Source organism: Anabas testudineus, chromosome 7, assembly GCF_900324465.2.
Source record: "Anabas testudineus chromosome 7, fAnaTes1.2, whole genome shotgun sequence".
NCBI classification, from domain to species: Eukaryota; Metazoa; Chordata; class Actinopteri; order Anabantiformes; family Anabantidae; genus Anabas; species Anabas testudineus.
This window is the reverse complement of record NC_046616.1, coordinates 17,657,722-17,677,902: the sequence shown is the minus strand read 5'-3', so window position 1 is coordinate 17,677,902 and position 20,181 is coordinate 17,657,722. Positions and strand designations below refer to the sequence as shown.

Here is a 20,181-nt window from a genome sequence, read left to right as displayed (position 1 = left end):
AATTATATCGACAGGAACACCATAGAGGAAAACACTAGCAGGGCGAGCGCAAAGCCAGAAAAATCAGTACTTGTATAAAGCCTGCATTTGACTGATATGGAAAGAACGAGTTTCATTTGATATGCTGCACTTTTATCATCAAATCATTTGTATCAATAATTTGTTAAAGCCCTTTTATTTCCTGGTAGTAGCTTTAGAGCCTTCCTGCTAAACAGTGCACAAAATGCAGACATTAGTATGGGATTTGGGTGTGTGTGTAGAAGTGCATCTGGTTATGTTTATTGGACTCTCTGCAGCACCTGTGCTCCACTTTCTACATCTCTCTCTGTGGAGCGCGTTGCGAAAAAGCATTTTCCGAACAGAACGAGAGAACTTCCCCCCCCTGAGGTGTCTGCTATCTCCTCTGCGTACATTTACCACTGATTAATGACTGCTCCGCTTCACTGACAGACATGGCGGCAACAAAAAAAAAAAACTCCACAAAGAAGGACAAAAAAAAAAAAAAAGGAAACACAAAATCTGGAAGAAAAAAGAGGAACAAAACGCAGCATACTGTACAACTGAGCTGGAGCTGGAGCTGATTGCTTTGGAAATTTGACGCGGGACAAAGGCGGGTGGGTGCGACTTCGAAAAAAAAAAAGAAGAAGAAAGAAAGAAAAGAAAGGATTGAACGAGGGAATGTAGGGCTAGACCAGGATTAGAGGCATGTCTGTGTTTGTGTTTAGGTCGGATAGACTTCCTGGAGAACTGCTCTTCACGGCCTCTTCCCTCAAGTTTAATGAAGCCTTCTGGCATCTGCCACCCCACCACCCGGCCAACACCAGCACTGCTCCAGTCTGCCGCCTTCATCCTTTCCCACTCCCTCCTGCTGAGACATACGCTCACACAAACACACACACACACACACACACACACACAACTACAAACAAACACACTCATGCACACACAGGCACGGAGAAAAAGTACACAGGCGGCAAACAAAGGCTCGGCAAAGCGCATGTGCTGCGTTGTTGCCTTTGTATATGCTCATTGTTTGAGGTTTTGTTTGGTCGCATTGCTGCTTTATCCCTGAACAAAGAGAAGAGAGAGCTAAGCCAGAAAACAGGACTCTATCTTGTTTTGTTATTTAACAAAGTCCACCAGAGAAACCACAGGAAGGAGAAACACAGGGATGCGAGTATTTAAGGATCGCAGTCCGATCCAGAGCTCGGTCACTAGGAAACCACATTGCTGCCCATATGGAACGCTTTGTGAATGTGGAACTGCACAGAACTCACTGAGGCTAAATAAATTCAGGCTGTGGAAACACTCAGATGTGCGCCTTCACTAAGTCTATCAAACACATCAACTGCACACAATGTTCAGTGCTGTATATATATATTCAAGTCTATTTAGTTGGAGGCTATGTTTTCTCTCGTATTATTTCAGTGTTCAGAGCCCAGCTAAGTTTTTTTTTTTTTTTTTTCCTGGCAAGCGTACAACTACAACACACGCACACACACACACACACACATATACACACAGTAGTAAAGAAGGAGACAATCTTACAGATATGAAATTATCTCCTGTAAAGTGTGAAGAAGGACGAAAAGGAGGCAGAGACCTTGGCCCACTCTGGAGGAAGAGAGTGCAAACAATCACGTCAGCATTTCATTTGCTCTTTGTTTTTAAGTAACATATCTTGGCTACTTTTTAGGCTTCTGGCTTCTTGTTTAATTTCCTGAAGAATTGTGCAAGGTGGTTCCTTCCCAAACCCTTCCTCTAGTGCCATCATCAGGTCAGAATGAATCCAGGTGTTTGGTTTGTGACTAAATACCTGAGGACTGTTAAAATCCCCATCAGCCTTAATTGTACCTAATGGTCGTTGCAAATATTTGCATGGTAACATGTCAAGCTGAGATGTATTAGCATTTGGTTCAAAGCAGCACTGTGCTTTATCTCAGAAATGGTCATTTCAGATATTAACTGTTTTATTCATGCACAGTATATCACCCATAAAACATGGAAGCGACTCTAATCGATTTTTTTTTTTTTTTTGACAGGCCGCATTATTGTCACTTCTTACCATAAAAGCAATTTAGCCAGCTGTTTAAGAGAACAGTTGAGCACCTGGGCCGAGCACACGTTAGGAGGCGACTGAGGGTAATCAGGAACTGCTTTATGGATTCTTCGACAGCTCCAGTTATAAATGCTTAGTTCTGATTATTGTTTCTCGTCAATGAGCCACTATTTCCTAGACCTTTTTAAATTTGTCTTGTCTTGGGATATAACAAATTCCTTATGAACTTAATTTCCTTTCCTCTAATGAAATTAGTGAGATCAATGTAATTACATTTATCAGCCCCAGGAAATGGAGTCTCAGACAATCTCCTGGTATTGACGAGAGAGACAAATTCGTACTATGTTGGAATATTTGGCCTTTGCTTCCACTTGTGTTCAGGGAAGTAAGACTAAAATGTAATTTTCACTGTTTAATATCTCATTATTTTAAAATTAGTGGCGTCCAGTCCCGGTAAACATGTTCATCAGGCGTTCTCAGCTGCGGTTCGTTTTTCAAGAGAAACATTTCCAGCCGTGACCTTGTTGCGCACAACCAGGCCCAGAGCTTCTACTACTAAGGCTTTACAGTAACAAAACAAACAACAACAACAACAAAAAAAAACTCATCCAGCAGCTCACACACACACACACGCATATCCAGTACACACACCCGCACTCAGATAAACACACACACACGTTCGCAAATCCCTCCTAACACATTCCTCTCTGATATGACATCAGGCAGCACCAGGCGGGCTCCCTCTTGGATTCAGTTGGTGTTAAATTAAACAGTAAATCATCTCACCAAAAGACACAAGAGTTATGTGTGAGTCAAGGGCAACAGTTCTGGGCTCTTTAATAGGAGATGAGGAGGACTTTATGAAGGAGATAAATAACAGCTTAACAAACAGCCTCTGTCTGGTCCCCCGGAGGTTGGTTTCGGCGACCCTTGCGGATCAGTAGGATGAAGGGGAGCCAAGAATTTCTGCTCCTTGGATGACATGAAAAAATAATGTGCAGTGAATTTGGAAGAAAGATGTTTCAGGAGGAGACTCTGGGAGATGGGGGACCAGCGATGGCAGGGGAGGGGTGAGGGTGGCAGTGATTGCTGGTGAAACGAGACAAGGTCGGTCGAATAGAAAGCACAGGTTGACAGACAGGTTAGCATTCAAACGGTACGACAGTAGAGCAGAAAAAGTAGATACGCAGGAAATCATGCAGGCAGACAAGCAGATCAAGCAGACAGAAAGACAGACGGGACGCCGCGGTCGGCCCACCAGGTAACGCTTCCCTCCCACCTCTGCTCGGTAATGTTTGCCTGAGAGACAAGCCTAACAAAATAAAATCTGATTCAACACAAAGCGAAAGCGTTTAGACGGAATGAAAGAAAAGAGTAATTGTGAGGGGGGGAAAGTCCTTGGGCATGAGATTGAATTGAATTGAAGCGCTTTTGGATGCAAGTCATGTGATGTAAAATTCTAATCTCACTTAATGTGCTTGTATTTTTCCATTTTCCCCTCCTTGGTTCTTTCTTCACTCGAGGTAAAATGTGAGGGAAATCAAAATTGAGGCCTGCAACAGAATAATTGGATCCTATTTACTTTGTCATTTACAAAGAAAGGCCTCAGTCAGAATCTTTTCACGCGACTAGAACGGATACTGTCATGGGGTGATTGTGTTTTTTGTATGTGGGCAAAATCTTCCAACCACACGTACACACATACACACATTCACACATGAGGCACAGCCAGACACGCTAGAAAATCTGATACAAGCTCTCATACGTCGCCGCTGTGTGCGTGTGCATGTGTAATAAAATTCCTCACTGTGCAATGAAATGCTTTAAAGCATCTCAAGATGAAACACCTCCTAAGATAAACAGTTTAGCACCAGATAAAAAGTTGCTGGTGTTTTATAACTCGTCCTTTAACTTTGCAGGTTTCTCATTGCTTCTCGCTTATGAGTATTTGTGGCCGATGCTCCCTGATGCTGCTTTACACATTTTTATTTGCTCTTCATTTTCAGGAGAAAAGAACATTTCCTCCTAACGCTCTATAAAAGCTTTAACATCCCACGTTGTTCATAAAATCAGAGTGATGCATAGCTCTTTGCACAGTGGCTGGCGTCGCAGCATGCAGGGGAAAACGTTATGGTTCATCTGAGGCTGTGCAAAAGGCTTCTTTATATAGGGACAGTTTCACTGATTGCTACCTGTATATAGTCAGTGTCACTTTAAAGACCGCTCAGCGTCGAGCCAAGCGGCTGGAGCAGCTGGGGTATTTCCACATTTTTTGGCCGTGTTTTTCCTGATGACTTCCGGGACTAGAAAGAGGTTTACAGAAACCAACTTCAGCTGGCACTTATCCATTTTCTAATCTGTATCAATCAAGGACTGACAGGACAGCAGCATTAAAAAAAAAAAAAAAGGAAACCAAAAAAGAACAGGCGCACAGCAGCCATCTGTATGTCATTTTTAAGATACACATGCTTATGCTCCAGCAAAAAAAAAAAAAAAAAATGCATAGGCGTGAATCCACAGACACACATGAATGGCTGCACAAACATGCGCACACACACACACACACACACACACACACACACCTCCTCACTCTTCCAAGGTTCATTTGTCAAGATGACAGCTGGACTCTTGCTGAGGTGGAGTTTGCCAAGCAGAATCCCTCGCTCGGTTAGCAGGAGCCAGAACATCCTGGGAAACATTCTGACACACACTTATAGAGGCTGTGGCGTGACTGTCTATTTGTGCGTGTATATGCGTGTGTGTGCGCGTGCGCACACAAGTGTGTTTTTTCGTGTATTGTACATGTGAATGTGTAACTTTTCAAAAAACCCAGCAGCAGCATGGCAAGGTCCAGCCCCTCTTCAGTTTCTGCCTGTGCTTGGCAGGGGCAGGCTTGGCAGGGAGCAGCCCATTTTGTCAGGCTTCCAGTCAACATCAAACGTGCATGCTGCTCCCACCTCTATCTGAACACCTTTCCGTCTTTGCCTTTGCACTCACATCTGGGTCCTTAGACATCTGTTTATCTCATGATACCTCAAAAGTGTTCGTCCCCGTAGAGTGAAAAGAATGTACTGTACGGCTTTTCTTCCAAACAGCCCCTCAGCTGTGTCCACTGGAAAATATGTCGGCGCAATGATGTAAATGGATTTTTCTTTGACTAGATAGAAAAAGACAATGTGAGAGAAACGTATTCCAGCAGCACAGGATCCCGGAAAGGTCGCATGTCTGGTCAAGGGGGAAAATCTCTATCCTCTTTCTCACAATGCAGAACCATCCTGCCAAGCGGATGTCCAGTCAAACAAGCACTGGCAACTTCTCTACACTTCCTGTCTCCAGGTTTCTAGCCAAAAGGACTCATGCTTTGGTACAGAGTTCTGCTGATGCAGTCAATTCACAGCCATTTTCATTTATCCACCGCCTCCCCCCCCCCACACTCTCACTCTGCTCACTTTTTCTTCCCTCCATTTTCCCCCTAGTCTGCATTTCTACTCTTCACTGCCGCCTGATGGATTTAGAAAGTGAGAAGAAAAACAAGAGGGGAGGGAGTATCGGAGGATAGACAAAGGTGGACGGCGCAAAATTGTGTGTGCTTATATGTTGGGTGGGGGGGGGGGGAGGGTGTTGGGGGTTAATGGCTGGGGAAAATGCAATAGCAGCAGGTTTTGTGCCACCGTCACTGTCTCGCTCTGCGTCTCTCTCCCTTACAAGTCTCCCAGCAGCATTTACTCTAATTATCCAGATTGGGTTTCCTGGGGATGAAGGGATGAGGGAGGAAAGGGAAAGTAACAAGGGTGACACTGTCCTTGTCACAGCCTAGGGGAGTGACTGGAGAAGTCGTTCATGCATCCATCACAATCCTGATTTCACAATTTAATCCATCCCCTAATGAAAGAGAGCAACAAAGAAGGGGGCTGGGGGATGAGGGTAATACCGAGATGGCAGCCCTCACACACTAACCCGGCGAAGTCAAAGCTAAAGGGTGCGGCCAGTCTTTGTCTGCTACTACAATAGCTGCCTTATTTTCATTCTCCCTGCCTGGAAGAAAAGAGTGAGGAGGGCAAGTCATTCCATTGTTACCTCCAGGGAGAATAACACCTCTAATTTGCCATAAGCCTGCACTATTAAAGACCAGACTCCTTTCACACTTCAATAATTGGAAAAGTCATTCACTGCTTAACTTCCATTACTCCATGTTATTTTCACTAATGTGAAGGAAAGACTTTTAATATTCTCACCTGCGTCACTTCTAGCTCTCATTCAAATAACACAAAGGCACATAGAGCACACTATCTCTTCATTTCATTCTGTCACACGCTGACCACTAAGCTGGAGAAATCTAAAATCGCATCTCTTGCCCCTCTGTCCTCTCTGTCTTTTTTGAATTTTAGTGCAGATTGTTAACAGGAGTTCAGAATTTAGTTGTTTCCTAAAAAAGGAGGAAAAAGACATTTAGTCCATTTCAAAAGAGATTCTATTGTTTCTGCATGAATGATGAGACCTAATAAGCATCTACCAGAGCAGCTCTGTGATGCTGCACTTTGGCAAAACATTACTGTTATCTAATCGGAGACATTCGCATTAGGGTTGATGCTCATTGTTCTCGCACACAAGCTGTGTTTTCAGATTTAGCTGGCCTCATGTAGATCTAGTCCAAAGCTCTCATTTCTCAAACAATGGAGCCACAGGTCAGTCAGTGCAGGCTCCATGAAGTCCTTGCCAACCGATGAATACAAACATGGTATATACTTTGTGTTTTATGTTTAAGTTTGTGCATTTTTGAACAGCCTTCACACCGAGACACTCAACTTTAGTTCTGCCCTTCCTTTTGAAGAGATACAATGCTCAACATCAAAGCCTCTGCGAAAGTCTGTGTTTTAAAAAGGCCACAGGAAAGCTCTTAATGCGGACTCTTTGCTGACTCACAGCGAAAGTGTCTTTTTATCTTTGTGCATTCACTGGAATACATTGGACAGATGGAGCACGTATGTAATATGCAATGCAATCTGAAAACCTTTCTCTTGTAGAGGCTCTTTCTCCTCGGAGTTAACAAGTCTGCCTGTGACCCATTGGCCAACACCTATATTTCTTATCTCTCTGTTAGGCTTTACTGCGCTGCTGAAGAAACACATCTCCCCATATATTCCACTCGACATTTGTGTTTGGAGCAGCTTTCCCTATTTGTCGGGCTTTAAAGCTGTGAAAGGACCTCTGCTTTTGCTTTACTGAACATGATTCGCTAACGACATGATAGTACTACTGAAGAACGCGACGGACGCCAAGAAGAATGCAGAATTAAAGCGTGGATGTATTTGGCATATTTTTAAGCCTTTATGCCTCCGCTAAAGCTGGAAATATAATATCAAGTGGAATTGGAGCCGATGTGTTTTCACAGCCAGTGGTTTTGAGTTTGTGACATCACAAACATTAGGGTGACCGCAGTGTAAATAGTGCTTCAATCTGATGCTTGCTTTACCCCCCACTACACGACCAGCTGCATTTTTGCAACAAAAACACTGACGTAATTGTCTTTTGCACTTGTGTCTTTGGCGTATTTTTTTTTATTTTAAGCTGTTTAAGCAGTTACTTGTATTATTTCTTGAGAATGTGGCTATTGTAGACGACAATAACAAAGAAACTTATTGTCTGACTCCTAACTGAAAACATAATGACAATAACAAAACTGTATCTGTGCTGATTGCTTCAGTCTCACTCACATTGTCCAAGATCATTATAGCAGAGTCTGTGATAATTACTGTTCTTTGTAGACACTAAACTACAGATTCTATTCAATTATACAAAGGTTTCATGTATAGTATGAGCAGAGTCCATCACAATGTTTATAGGCTGTACCTGCATGTCCTGAACAAGAATAGAAAACAAAGTCTGTTCTTTATTTAGGCGGTTTATAGATTAGGGAAGAGCTGCTGGTCCTTAACTTTAGCATATAGTTAGTAGATGACTACTTTTTTAACAGGTTTGCTTTTGAACACGGTGGATTGATTGACGGATGGAAAGTCGGTTCGGTTTTTAAACCATCTTGTTCTTTTCATTTTCTTATTTTGCTGCTGTCATCACTTTCACGGCATCCCAAACCTATGGTGAGGAGAACAGAGCTGCCAACATAATGAGTACACTGGCAAAGACAGCATGTCTGAATACAGCAAAGTATATTTCAAGTTGTGTATACTGGAGCCGTAAGCCTCTCCGTGTCCTTTCCTTTTGTTTACATATGGTGCTTTCTTTCCTAATCTGGTATGGTTAGCTCCATGGACTGAGGAAAAGCTTGACTGCTGAGGCAAACAAATGCAAGAGTAATAATGCTGAGGAAGGCTGAGGTATCACACAAAGCCGAGAAGTCCACTGTTGCCTCAGTTTGAACTTGAAACACCTCAAAAATAGAGCCTGCCAAGACTGGCCAGGCCAAAAATTTAAAAAGGCAAAATAAAATTCTAAACAAAGTCAACAAAACAGAACTGAGTGAAAAGCAATAACTGCAAAATGAGCCGCAACAGATCCAAAAAGGGCCACAACAAAAGGATCTAACAAAATGATGAGTGGGGAAATATTCACAGATGTGCCACAACATGAAAACATCCTGACGGCTTTAATGTTGCATTGGACAGGAGTCAGGATGGGAACTGCGACATGGCAGCTGCAGCCAAGCAGCCTCAAATGCAACAAGCTGTGCTGCACTGTGTGTTCTGACAGCTGTCCATCACGGCATAAAATGTTTATGATACAGACGAGTTACAGACTACGTTTTGACCGCAGCTGGTCTTTTTCAAAGCATGTTAAATGCTAGAGCCATACAGCCTTTTACTCCCATTGGACATAATCAGTGACATCATCAACAATCCTGACACTGGCTTAAACACATGAAAAGGCATGAAAACAATCCACACTTAGCCTGTACCCTTTAGATCTGTTGATCCGTTGAACTGGTCCACTTTCAAGGCTACATTTCTTGTCCAGATTGTTCTTTCTGAACGGTCAATATACTGTTGACATGCCCTTGCTTTAAGGTTTTCCTGACATGTTTTGAAAGTTGCTGTCCTTAAAATAGTTATTTGAAGAACATGAGGATTGAGTGTGGGTTGCTTTCCTGCCCTTTCCTACTTTCATTGGTTTGTATTTAACCCAGATGCACCTCTGTGGCTGTCTGGTATCTAACTTTCCTTGAAAAAGGCAGTAGTTTTGGTCAGCATATAAATAAATTATAGAAACTTCTGTGGCATATTTTTCAGCTCATGGCCAGATTTTGGCGTGCATTCCCTCGACCAGTCTTTTTAAATCTATATTTTATCTCTTTTAGCTCTGTCCACCACAACATTAAAACCAGCAGGTTGTTAAAGGTCGTTGGCTGGCCAAATGATTTTAGCAAAACAAATGCAAAACATTATTAACCTAGCCAGTGCCCCCAGCAGGATAGTGGAACATTACAATAAAGAAAATGATTTCCATGCATTAGCATTTAAGAGAAACTAGTAAAAACAGGACTGTGTGCACTAGTATATGTCCAGATGAAAATACTACTGCTTACAAATGTTTGTATACTGCACGGTGACCAAACCAAATAGCAGGAAAGAAAACAATATTCTGGTGTAGTGGGCCTACATGAAGATACTGCAAATAGGAAAATCAGTTTATAATATGTGTAAGTGAGCCCAATCCCCCACATTGACCAGAGAACTAGAAAGACGCTGCAGTGTTTTGTGATGCAACACAACAGCAATACAATCATCACAACAACTTTCTGAGGACTCGTCTCTCTCAACAACTTTTAGAGACTGCTGCTGAAATTTATTTATGTCAAGTATCTGCAAGAAAATAAGGTCTGCCAAAGTCAGTAGGCTGTTGAACACACATTTAATCTAGATTTGATCTTCTGCTGCTATTTACACAGTACATTTATTTTGAATATTTAGACTGAACATCATTGGCCTAAACGTGTCTGTCAGGATGAATTGAGTAAATATTTAACACATTTTAACACATCAGTTAGGCTCAACCAGGGGTGGTTCTAGACCCTTTTTAGTGGCGCTTTAGCCCCCTGTCTGTCATTTCAGCCCCCCTAAAATGATCAACTATCAAATTATAAAAATTTATTGAAATTGTAAGTTTTACTTTTTGAAATAAAAATGAAAATAACTAGAAAATGCATGTTAATTAAAAAGAAAATCTTTTTGAATGGGGGTGTCCAGTTTGTCATATACATGATAGGTAAACAGATTGCTAGAGCAGGCTGTCTAGTTTCTAGTTTTGGCAATTTTCACTGAAAGGGTTTCAGTTTGCCATTCTGCTTAGTTTTTATGGTGTACAATAAAAACAGGGTACAGCCCTGATTAATTTCAATAAAATGTTTATTTATTTCCAGTCCTGTCCACATTATACACATGTATTTGTTTTTAACCAAAGCCTAATTCTCATGAAAGTAGCCAAGATGTAAAATCAACATGTGTAACTTATGAAACTATTATGAAAGTATGTCTGTGTTTAGTTTTAATGACATATTTGGAGGAGGGAGTGTGTTGCTCTAAGTCCTGCTTTAAAATACTTAAGCATTTTAAGTTAAAGGACATACTTGGCCAGGTCACAGTTTTATTTTTACAGCTATAGTGTACTTCAGGTCTCTGGAGAGCACAGTCCGAAACTTTCTGGGCAACATACTGACTGCTCTCACACACACATGGCTAGTCATGAGGAGAGTGGGGAAAAACGGGAGAGCGTGATTCTTTTGTGTGAAAGCAGAAGTCTTATGGACTGATAAAATGACGTGTCTGGGGAGATTCTGTCTTTATGTGATTTCTTCTACACACAATCATTTCCTGTTTTTGGTGTTTGTGTTTGGGTTTTAATACAGAGACTCATTATCACTAGACTGAAGTTCAATCTAAGTCGAAATCTAACGTAAATCTAAGTCATCTCCTTTTCTTCTCAACTCAGTCATCACTATGCAGTCTCTGATGTGGTCCTGGTCAGGTCCATGTGAAACATCCCGGGCTCCACCTGATCCAAGAAAATGAATTTTGCTTTTATCTTTTATCAAAGGACGTCAGCACTAATCAGACTTCTTTTCATATTCTTTAGAGTTTAATTTTGTCGTTTCACACTGTTTTATGAGCATCAGTTCTCTTCTTAGATTACACAGTCTCTCTAAATGTTGGCTTCATTCGATGTCCTTCACACTATTTAATGAGTCACTGAAATCTGAATTTTCCCAGATAATCCTTGTGCCAAGTCAGAAGCACCTACCTGTCTGTTTTTCAGTGCGAGGTTGTATAAATAGTGTGCAGGGCGTCATGTTTCGAGGACAGCGGCTGTCCTTGGTAGTTTTCTATCTCCTGTTTCATCTAAGCACTGCTGCAGCCGTGTTTTGACTCATCGTGTGTTTAGTAGCCTGCTGATGCCCGACTTTATAAATGTGAATGTGTTTCAATGATTGTAGTGTAAGTACAATTATAAAGATCCAGATCCAGTTACTGATAACAGACATAACAGCACACTTTAAGCAATTCTGTGAAAGGGGTTATTAAAAAACACAAATCAGGGGATGGATACAAGAAAATGAATAGTAATAACAGCACAGCACTGTGTAGGCAGCTCTGCTGCTACGACGGTAGCTCACCTAATCGAAGCTAGCAGTTTGGGTTGGTTGAAATTCAATATTTTACATCATATCATTAAAATATATATAAATGTTCACAAAGTGCAGTTACATATCTGTGCATTAGTAGTTGGATACCCTTTAAATTGTTAGTTGACATTAATTTTTAAGTGAGAATTAATTTCTCTGCGCCCCAGTGAGAGCAGCGCTTTCTCCACTATTCATTCCCCTCTCTTCATCTTCTCTCCTCTGTTTTCCCTGAAGGCCCAGTGGCATGATAATTTCTCATTTGATTCAGTTTTGCCTGGCAGAAGGGAGCTAAGCTCACTGATAAGATCTCCTTAAGAAGCAGACAAGTTGTCAGTAATGAAGGGAATTGCTTTGATCCGTCGACAAATAGGTCATTTAGACAGTGTCTGGTTTCTGATGCCAAATGATACAGTCATGGCGCTCTCTCTCTCTCTCTCTCTCTCTCTCTCTCTCTCTCTCTCTCTCTCTCTCTCTCTCTCTCTCTCACTCTCTCACTCTCTCTGCCTCCCTTTCTGACTCTCATCATCAATCTCTCTTAGCAGAGCGCTTCTCATCCTCCTTTTTTTCCTCACACAAAATCACAGGGAGCAAAAGTAAAGGGCAAAGAACGAAAAGAAAAAAAACAGTTTTTACTGTTTTACTGGTGCTGTTGAAAACAAATTTCTTATTACCCAGTGGACATATTCGTGTGTGATATCGTGTGTCCCATGTGGGGTGCAAGATGCTGTTGCATGAAAGAGAGAGAGAGAGAGAGAGTTTCCCTCTTTTCATTAAAGAAAATAAATAAGTTACAGTATGCTGTTATGAGAAGTTCTTTGTGATCATCTCATGCTGGGCTTTTTTTTTTCAACACATTCCTTGAAACTAAAATGGCAGGATGACAGTGAAAGCAGATCACTATTGAAATGACTTCCCGCCTGTCACAATATTCTGTGATAAAAGGAGGAGACTGATAACATGCAGTAACAGCTAGCTTATTCATTTCCTTTGACATCCATTATTGGATTCCTGTCTCATAACCATGTATATATGCATGTGATTTATTACATATGTTATTAATCACAAGCCAAACATCGCGGCAGCAGCGGTTTGTCATCACTTGGGTCGCCGTCGACTGGGAACCATCCGAACAAGTTTAGCGTGAAACAGTGTGCAAGTACCAAAATGTTGTTCTGCATCTGTGAATATTTGGTAGAAACAGATGACTATAAGAGCCCATACATCATCCGTCAGCAGTTTTTAAATACTCCAATGTGGGAGGGAGAGCTAATTGGCTGAAATGACGGTGGAAACGTGCCGCAGAATCTCTTTGCACACCACCCCCCCACCCAAGCAGGACAAGTTTGGAATGGGTGGGAAATCGGGGGGCGGGGTAAACCCAAATGAAATTATGAAGAGCTATCACTTCCTAACTGGTGAGGATTTATACGCCACTGCCAAGGCCAACGGATTGAAGTAATTTCATTTTTCATGCATGGCTTCTGTCCCCACGGAGACCTGAAGCAAAGGAAGAGAGAGAGAGACAGAGAGAGAGAGGGAGGGAGGGAGTGATGAGAAAATGCACTCTCTCTCTCTCTCTCTCTCTCTCTCTCAGCGGAGGGAAGATGAGAGGAAAGGGGAGGAGTGGAGATGAGAGAGAAGGAGTCGGGAAGGAGAAGGGAGGGCAGAGGAAAGTGGAGACAAGGTGAAGGGAGGAGAAAAGGGGGATGAATGAGAGGGGGAGACAGTTTGGCAGGCAGATGTGTAGTAATTGCTTGTATTTTATAATGCGACAGGAGAGGTAGATGGAGTCAGTGCTTCAGTTCTTCTGCTTCGCCTGTACAGGAGGGTAATGGCAGTACACTGAGAGTTCAGCTGGGCTGCTAACTGGATATTTGTAAGTTTGTTGGTGTTTAACGAGTAGACTTTCTTTGAAGTAATGGCGGTCGATGCCTGCAGCTCGTTAATTAACATAGCTGTCAGCGGTGATTCGCTGTGATGTGTGCACAGCATTCTGACGTCCTCCTCCCCTTATACATATACAGACATGCACAAATAGCATTGGTGGGATGTTGTGACAGCTCCTCCTGCAGTCCCGCGGCTAAGGTGCCTATAACTGATCACATTTGTTTGACTAGAAATGGCACACCTCAACCAGGGCTCTCTAAACGAGAGGTGATGATGACGTTGACCCTGATGAAGAGGAAGAGAAGGAAAAATAGTGATAAAAGCTGTGATGGTGACAGGTTTCTATTCCACCACTCGGATGAGGCAGGGTGACACCTGTCCAATACTGTATGTCCTTCTCTTGTCCTCGTTAGTTGCTCCAGCTATTTTCTCAGCAGGGCAGAACTCCCGGTGTGTCAAAAGTGTGGCTAAATTGGTTCCTCGAGTGGTGAAAGATGGGGAGAACTTTGGGCAGTCGTATTCTTCCGGTGCACCCGAGCTCTCCTCTGAAATAGTCATTGATTAGAAGGAAAAGGACGTGCATGTGCGTGTGTGTGTTTTCCTGATTTCAGATCAGTGCTGTCGTTGTCTTCACAACTTCACTGGGCTGTTTGAGCCTTAACGGTATGAGATTACATCATGGAGTGTCCTCACGACTATAGAAAGCCATGACTGTGTGTGTGTGCATGTGTGTGTGTGCATGTGTGTGTGCGCGTGTGTGTGTGCGCGTGTGTGTGTACCGTATTTTCCTGTATGCTGGAGTAAGTGCATGATTGAGTCATTTTGATACACCGGCTGATGTTCATAGGTTGTCATGTAGTTAATGGACAGAGATGGGATGCTTGGAGGTTTGGACTCTATTTGGGCACTAAATTGAAAACCTCCTCCAGATGAGTCCCAATTACACAGCACTTCAGTCCAAATCACAGGCCTAGCAGTGCACTTAATGCACCTATTAACTGTCTATCTGGCAAGGAAAGATGATACAAAATACAGAGCTATTACTTACAAAACATTCTGCTTCCCATCTCCCATAGTTAAATAATTCTCTTCTCATATGCACCCTGAATTTGAGTCTGTTATTTTCTCCTGCCTCTTTATTTATTTATTTTTTACCTCTACAGAATGTGTTTAATGTCATGTTTCCTGTTGCTCTTTCCCAAATTACACAACAATTACAACCCAGTATTTTCACTTTTCCTGTTTAATTGTCATCTTCAGTCACAACATGTCTGTATTCTCAGCACGGTTCCGTCAAGTTTTTTATAAATCACTACCTGACTGTCAAAGTTAACAGTAAATATATGTTGATTTCATTTCTTTCTCCCTGAAGTATTGAATTTAAATTTCTCTTTTGAACGGGCCCAATTCTGCCAAACAGAATGCATAGCGCTCCCTGCGGGAGCACTAATGGAATTCTTGAGTATGTGGTGGCTAGAAATGCCAAACTGTGATGAATGTGTGTGTCTGTGTGTGCGAGAGCGCATGCCCTGAGTGTGTGTGTGTGTGTGTGTGTGTGTGTGTGTGTGTGTGTGTGTTTGTGCCCTGTTGCCTGTTTCCAGTGAGAAATATGCAATATCAGGTTTCTGAGATTGTGTAAGGACAAAATTATTAAACTCCGGGGTTCTATATCACAAACTTCCTTGAGTAATAAAATCCTCGCAGTACATATTGCACCAATAGGTGTAGAAACCAGACCAGATAGAAGAAGAAACCTAATAAGAGACAGAGGTTTGTGGGGCGTTGATGATCACTTGAACTCGTGTTCCTCTCGTCTGTTATGATGCAGATTCGTTCAGACCAGGACCAAGACATCTCCATCCGATACAGCATCACCGGGGTGGGAGCAGATCAGCCCCCCAATGAGGTGTTCAGTATCGACCCCGTGCTGGGGAAGATGTTCGTCACCAAACCTCTTGATCGAGAGCATCGCTCATCTTACCACGTGAGTCTCTCTCTCTCTCTGTGTCACACACCAACACATAAACACACCTATGACCTTTTAGATAAAACCCACAAAAGTTAAACACAATTAATCCTTTTTTTTATATATTTTCCTCATGTAAAATAAGCATCAACAGACAATTATTTAAAAACACTGTAAAAGAAATAGTGCATGTTGTATTTGCTCAGCACAGCAAAGCAGAAAACCTTTGGAAATCATTTAATTAAACCTATATTAATAATACTCCACTGGATTATTACTACATTATGCATGAACCCACTGTTTCACAGCAAGTAAAAACACCTCCTGTGTGTTCTCGCACTTTAATCACTGTGAGGAATAATTCCGATTTCCAGTGCGCCGTGAAGATGGAATGAGTGATGAAATTTCCAAATTGCACCTTTTTCACTCGCAGATGCAGCAGAGCTATGTGCAAAGCATCTGGATGAAGTGAAGTAGAAATCAGGAAACATGGTAATTAATCATTAAGCTCACAGCTAGTCACATTACTTTGCTCCTACCGCTATGAGACTGAGTGGCACATGATGAAAAGACCCACAGTGTATCAAGAGAAAATCGCTGTATATGTAACCCTTTATACTCATGCTGTGTTTGCTTTTATTGGACAGTGAGGTGAGTGAACAGAACCTAAGTGATAATGTTAATTGTTTATATTTTTGATGCTTTTCTTTCCTGTTTCTGTTTCTCCGCACTTGTTCTTGTATTTGCCAGGAACCTTGGAAAACCTAGTCTCGGTTACGGTCCTAGCGAGCTGGCAAGCTCTTCCCTTTTAGTCAGGGCTGAGCAGATTTATACCCACAAGAATCTGCAATCAATGAGGTGATTTGTTAAGAGAGGTGGAAGCTCGCTAAAGGCTGCTGAAGTTAAACTCCACGTTTGCTGTAGAGTTTAAATGTTAGTTGATGAGGAATTTAAATGCAGGGAGAAAAGGCAAAGATGTATGTGTAAGCAGATGAATAAAGTGTTGTAGTTCAATTAAAGGCACAAGTCGCACAATGGATGCTGTTAGAGCAACAGCAGAGCAATTACACTGTATTGTATTTAACACAGCCATCCTCAATCGGATAACTTTAAGGACAGGAAAGATTATATTTATGAGCAACATTATATAGGAACGCTACCACACGCACAGTTAAAATCTGACTTTATGCTCTTTTGTTTGTTTACTTCATCTTTCATGCAAGGACACAACAAAGTTCTTTTTATTTCAAAAGAATGAGCACTCTGAAATTCAAACTCAGTCGTGCAACAAGATGCATTCTTATGAGGAAAAAGCACCTCGGCGCTTTTGGGTCTGCTGTTATCTATATCAGGATGCTTCCTCTTTGCCAAATACTGAGCATTGCCTGGTAGGTCTGTTTTCCTCCCCTGCCTTTCAAGATAATAACTTTAATGTGGACCCGGAATTACATTTTGCCTTCTTTAAACATGGCGGTAATCTCTGACTCCTGCTGTTATTGAATTAGGGTGTGGGTGCACAAGGGATGGAGGGATGGAGGGTGGGTTGCAGATAAGGGGCCCTGGCTCCTTGCCTGTTACAGCACAGCGAGATGCGATGTGTGATGGCGGCACGCTGATATTGGGGTGCAGGACGGATCAGACAATTCGGTGGGAAAGTAAAGTCAAATTAACCTCATCGAGACCCGAAAGGTACAATTCTGCTGAAAGTAGATGGTGGAGAGGAGAGGATGGGCAGCAGCGGAGACGTTCTTAACCTCTCTGAGGAGAGGAAACCGGTGGAGTGAGCCACTGCGTTCTGTTTGCTGTTACATCGAGGCCGGCGCTAGTTCACTTCTCTGGTTCTCATAAGCTTGCTGTGGCCAGGTAGCATTTTCCATCAGGGAGCTCGTCTGGTCTGTCTGTTCCTAGTATCCTCTCATTTTTCACCCAGCTCCTTCCAGTTATGTCACTTTACTTTGCCTCCCATAGATAAAAAAACAAATATATGGAGTGTTAGTGATTGATGTCACTTTAACAGAACTGTATGTTGTTAAGAGAAGGATAAATATCATCCACTACTGGAATCTGTTTTTTGGGTTTTTTTTGTACTGTATGATATAAACTAAACATCCCAGATGCTTGTACCTGACAGGAACACCACTGAATAAGTCATGTTGTGGGATATAAACACTCCAGGTACGGTGAAGTGAATCAAAACAACTTTAGCAGGAACCAAGGAGTTCATTTTGAAATGCCACTTCGGTCTGTTAGTCTGACCTTCACATAGGGAGCGAGATAACAAACCACAAGCATTTATTTAAACTCAACATTTCCCTGATAATTCAGTTATTTCCCCCGCTCTGCTTTTCATTCATTCTGTTTTCGGGGTTTGTTTTCCTCCAGACTTCATAAGAGAGAACGCATTCAGGACACAATTTTTACAGCGCGTATCGATTCCCGTAATAACTTCATGTCCAAACTTTGTGAGAAATCCTAGTTGGTGATTCCATTGATCTGAGCGCAGCTGAGTTGAATTTGAGATGGGCTGCCTGTGTTTGTGGAGTCAGAGGGAAGTGAAGAGATTTCAGGACTCTTTCAAACAAAACCAGACAGCCTGGGATCCAGCACAGTGATCCTGAAACAGACACCTTGCCTTTACAACTTCCCATAAAATAAGATGTTTCTTGTTTTGGTTTCTGCTGAGATAAAAACTTCTTGGAGACAAAGTGCAAACAAGATAAGAAGTCTGGAGAAAGTACATGATCACAAAGGCAATTTTTCTGCAAGAAAAATATCCTGAATATCACGTCCTATTCTTTTTTAATATTGTTGTTTAGATTTATGCCTTTTGAAACTTTTAAGTGTAAGTTTCAGTATCTATCCATTACCAGTCTATGTGTTCACAAGAAAACAGTGCAGCGGTGGCAGAGGTGTTCTGTTTGGCTTTAAAGGGGCTTTGGAAGTGTTCACCTTGAAGACTGAAACACTTACTTTCAGTTTGTTGTTGGTGTTATACAGTATTGATGCTGCTTCTGTAGACTGTAGGGACACAGACAATCATATCTGTCTCATGAGATGTGCTGAGAAATGATTTTCAAACATGCCAACGACAATTTGAAATGTTACTAAAACGTAGGCAAGTATGACTTAGTTATATGATCCTGTAATTACAGCTAGTTCTGGAAGTCATACAGATGCAGATACAGATTATACAGATGAAGCAGCGCTTTTACATTCAACCATACATGTCACATGTTTACCTTCATTAAATCACTGCTACAAAATAACCACACACCTCGACATATTTCTGACTGGTCCACTATTCTCCCAGATGACCTTGAATTACTGGGGCTCATTACTTCTATTCCAACACGATCTCAATACGTTTAACCATTATCTTCTAGTTTATTGCCAATATCATTACAATATTTGAAGATTTGACAATAACCTTGGGACTGGCATGTGGAATATTTGATGCCATTGTTAAAACTGTTACAAAGTAAGACTCATTACACCTCACCCTAAGCTTAACCCGCATTCCTTTCTGTTCTCACTCTAATACTAATGGCCTGTAATCCAACGTCATGTTTTTTTCTGTCTTCCAGCTGCGGGCTCATGCCGTGGACATGAATGGGAACCAGGTTGAGAACCCCATCGATCTATACATCTTTGTAATCGACATGAATGACAACAGGCCCGAGTTCAAAAACCAGGTGTACAATGGCTCTGTGGACGAAGGCTCTAAACCAGGTATTGACACGTGAAATAAAGCGTAAATGTGTGGAGGCGATGGTGTTGGATACGAGTGCACGGGAGAGATCGTAGTAGTTAAATCATTTACGCAATCTTTGACGCAGCAGAGAATTTTCCATTCTCCTTGATGTAGTAGACAGACGGAGAATCTATCTCCTACAGAGGCTTTTCATTTGGCCAACTGCAGCCGCGGCCATAAACCAAAGAGGGTTTTTAGGCTGGAGAGGAGATTGAGGATTAAATGTACCACACTGCAGCACCACTGGGTCATTTTATGTCTAACCTCAGAGCGGAAGAATCACAGGGATGAGCTCTTTCTCTCTCTCTCTCTGCGTGTATGTGTGTGTGTGTGTGTGTGTGTGTGTGCCTAATGAGCCAGAGTTTATTGCACCAGAGGTGATCTCAAGAGGTGTTCAGGTGTTCATTTCCTTTTTCTTTGTTATTTTCTGTCTTTTTCTTTCTCTCTCTCTCTCTCTCTTTTATTTTTTTTTACTCTATCTGCTGTGCTGCCACCCCCTCCCACACAGCACACAAGTCTCTGTGGCATAGATGACATTCAGCTGAACAATAATCATAAAAAAAAAAGAGAGTTTTAGAATTTAGAGCTCCAGTGGTTTCAATGGAAGGCCAATTACAGACTTGAATTAGTTTGCAAATTAAAGAGTCATTATGGGGACCTAATCCTGTCAGGCACAGCTTAGGACGCCCATACAAAGGGTCCACATTAAACCCCCTAAGAGTGCAGCTTAATGAAATTACCCCATCGATGTGTGACACATTGTGATTCTTCATCTTCTTCCCTCTATCCCTCCATCTCTAGAAAAAAGCAATAGGTGGAGGACTGAGTCACTCGACTTGGAATCAAACCAAAAATGGAGTCTGTCCTCTATTTCTCTCTTTTCC

At 42.0% G+C, this 20,181-nt stretch overlaps 1 protein-coding gene across 1 annotated transcript in view; it reads left to right on the top strand.

Moving 5' to 3' along the window:
• Positions 1 to 20,181, top strand: part of LOC113167867 (cadherin-4-like) — a 203,796-nt gene that overhangs the window by 153,432 nt on the left and 30,183 nt on the right. Inside the window, exons 6-7 of the mRNA XM_026368768.1 lie at positions 15,409 to 15,564; positions 19,131 to 19,275. Of these exons, the coding sequence (XP_026224553.1) occupies positions 15,409 to 15,564; positions 19,131 to 19,275 (301 nt within the window). The remainder of the gene's footprint in view (positions 1 to 15,408; positions 15,565 to 19,130; positions 19,276 to 20,181) is intronic.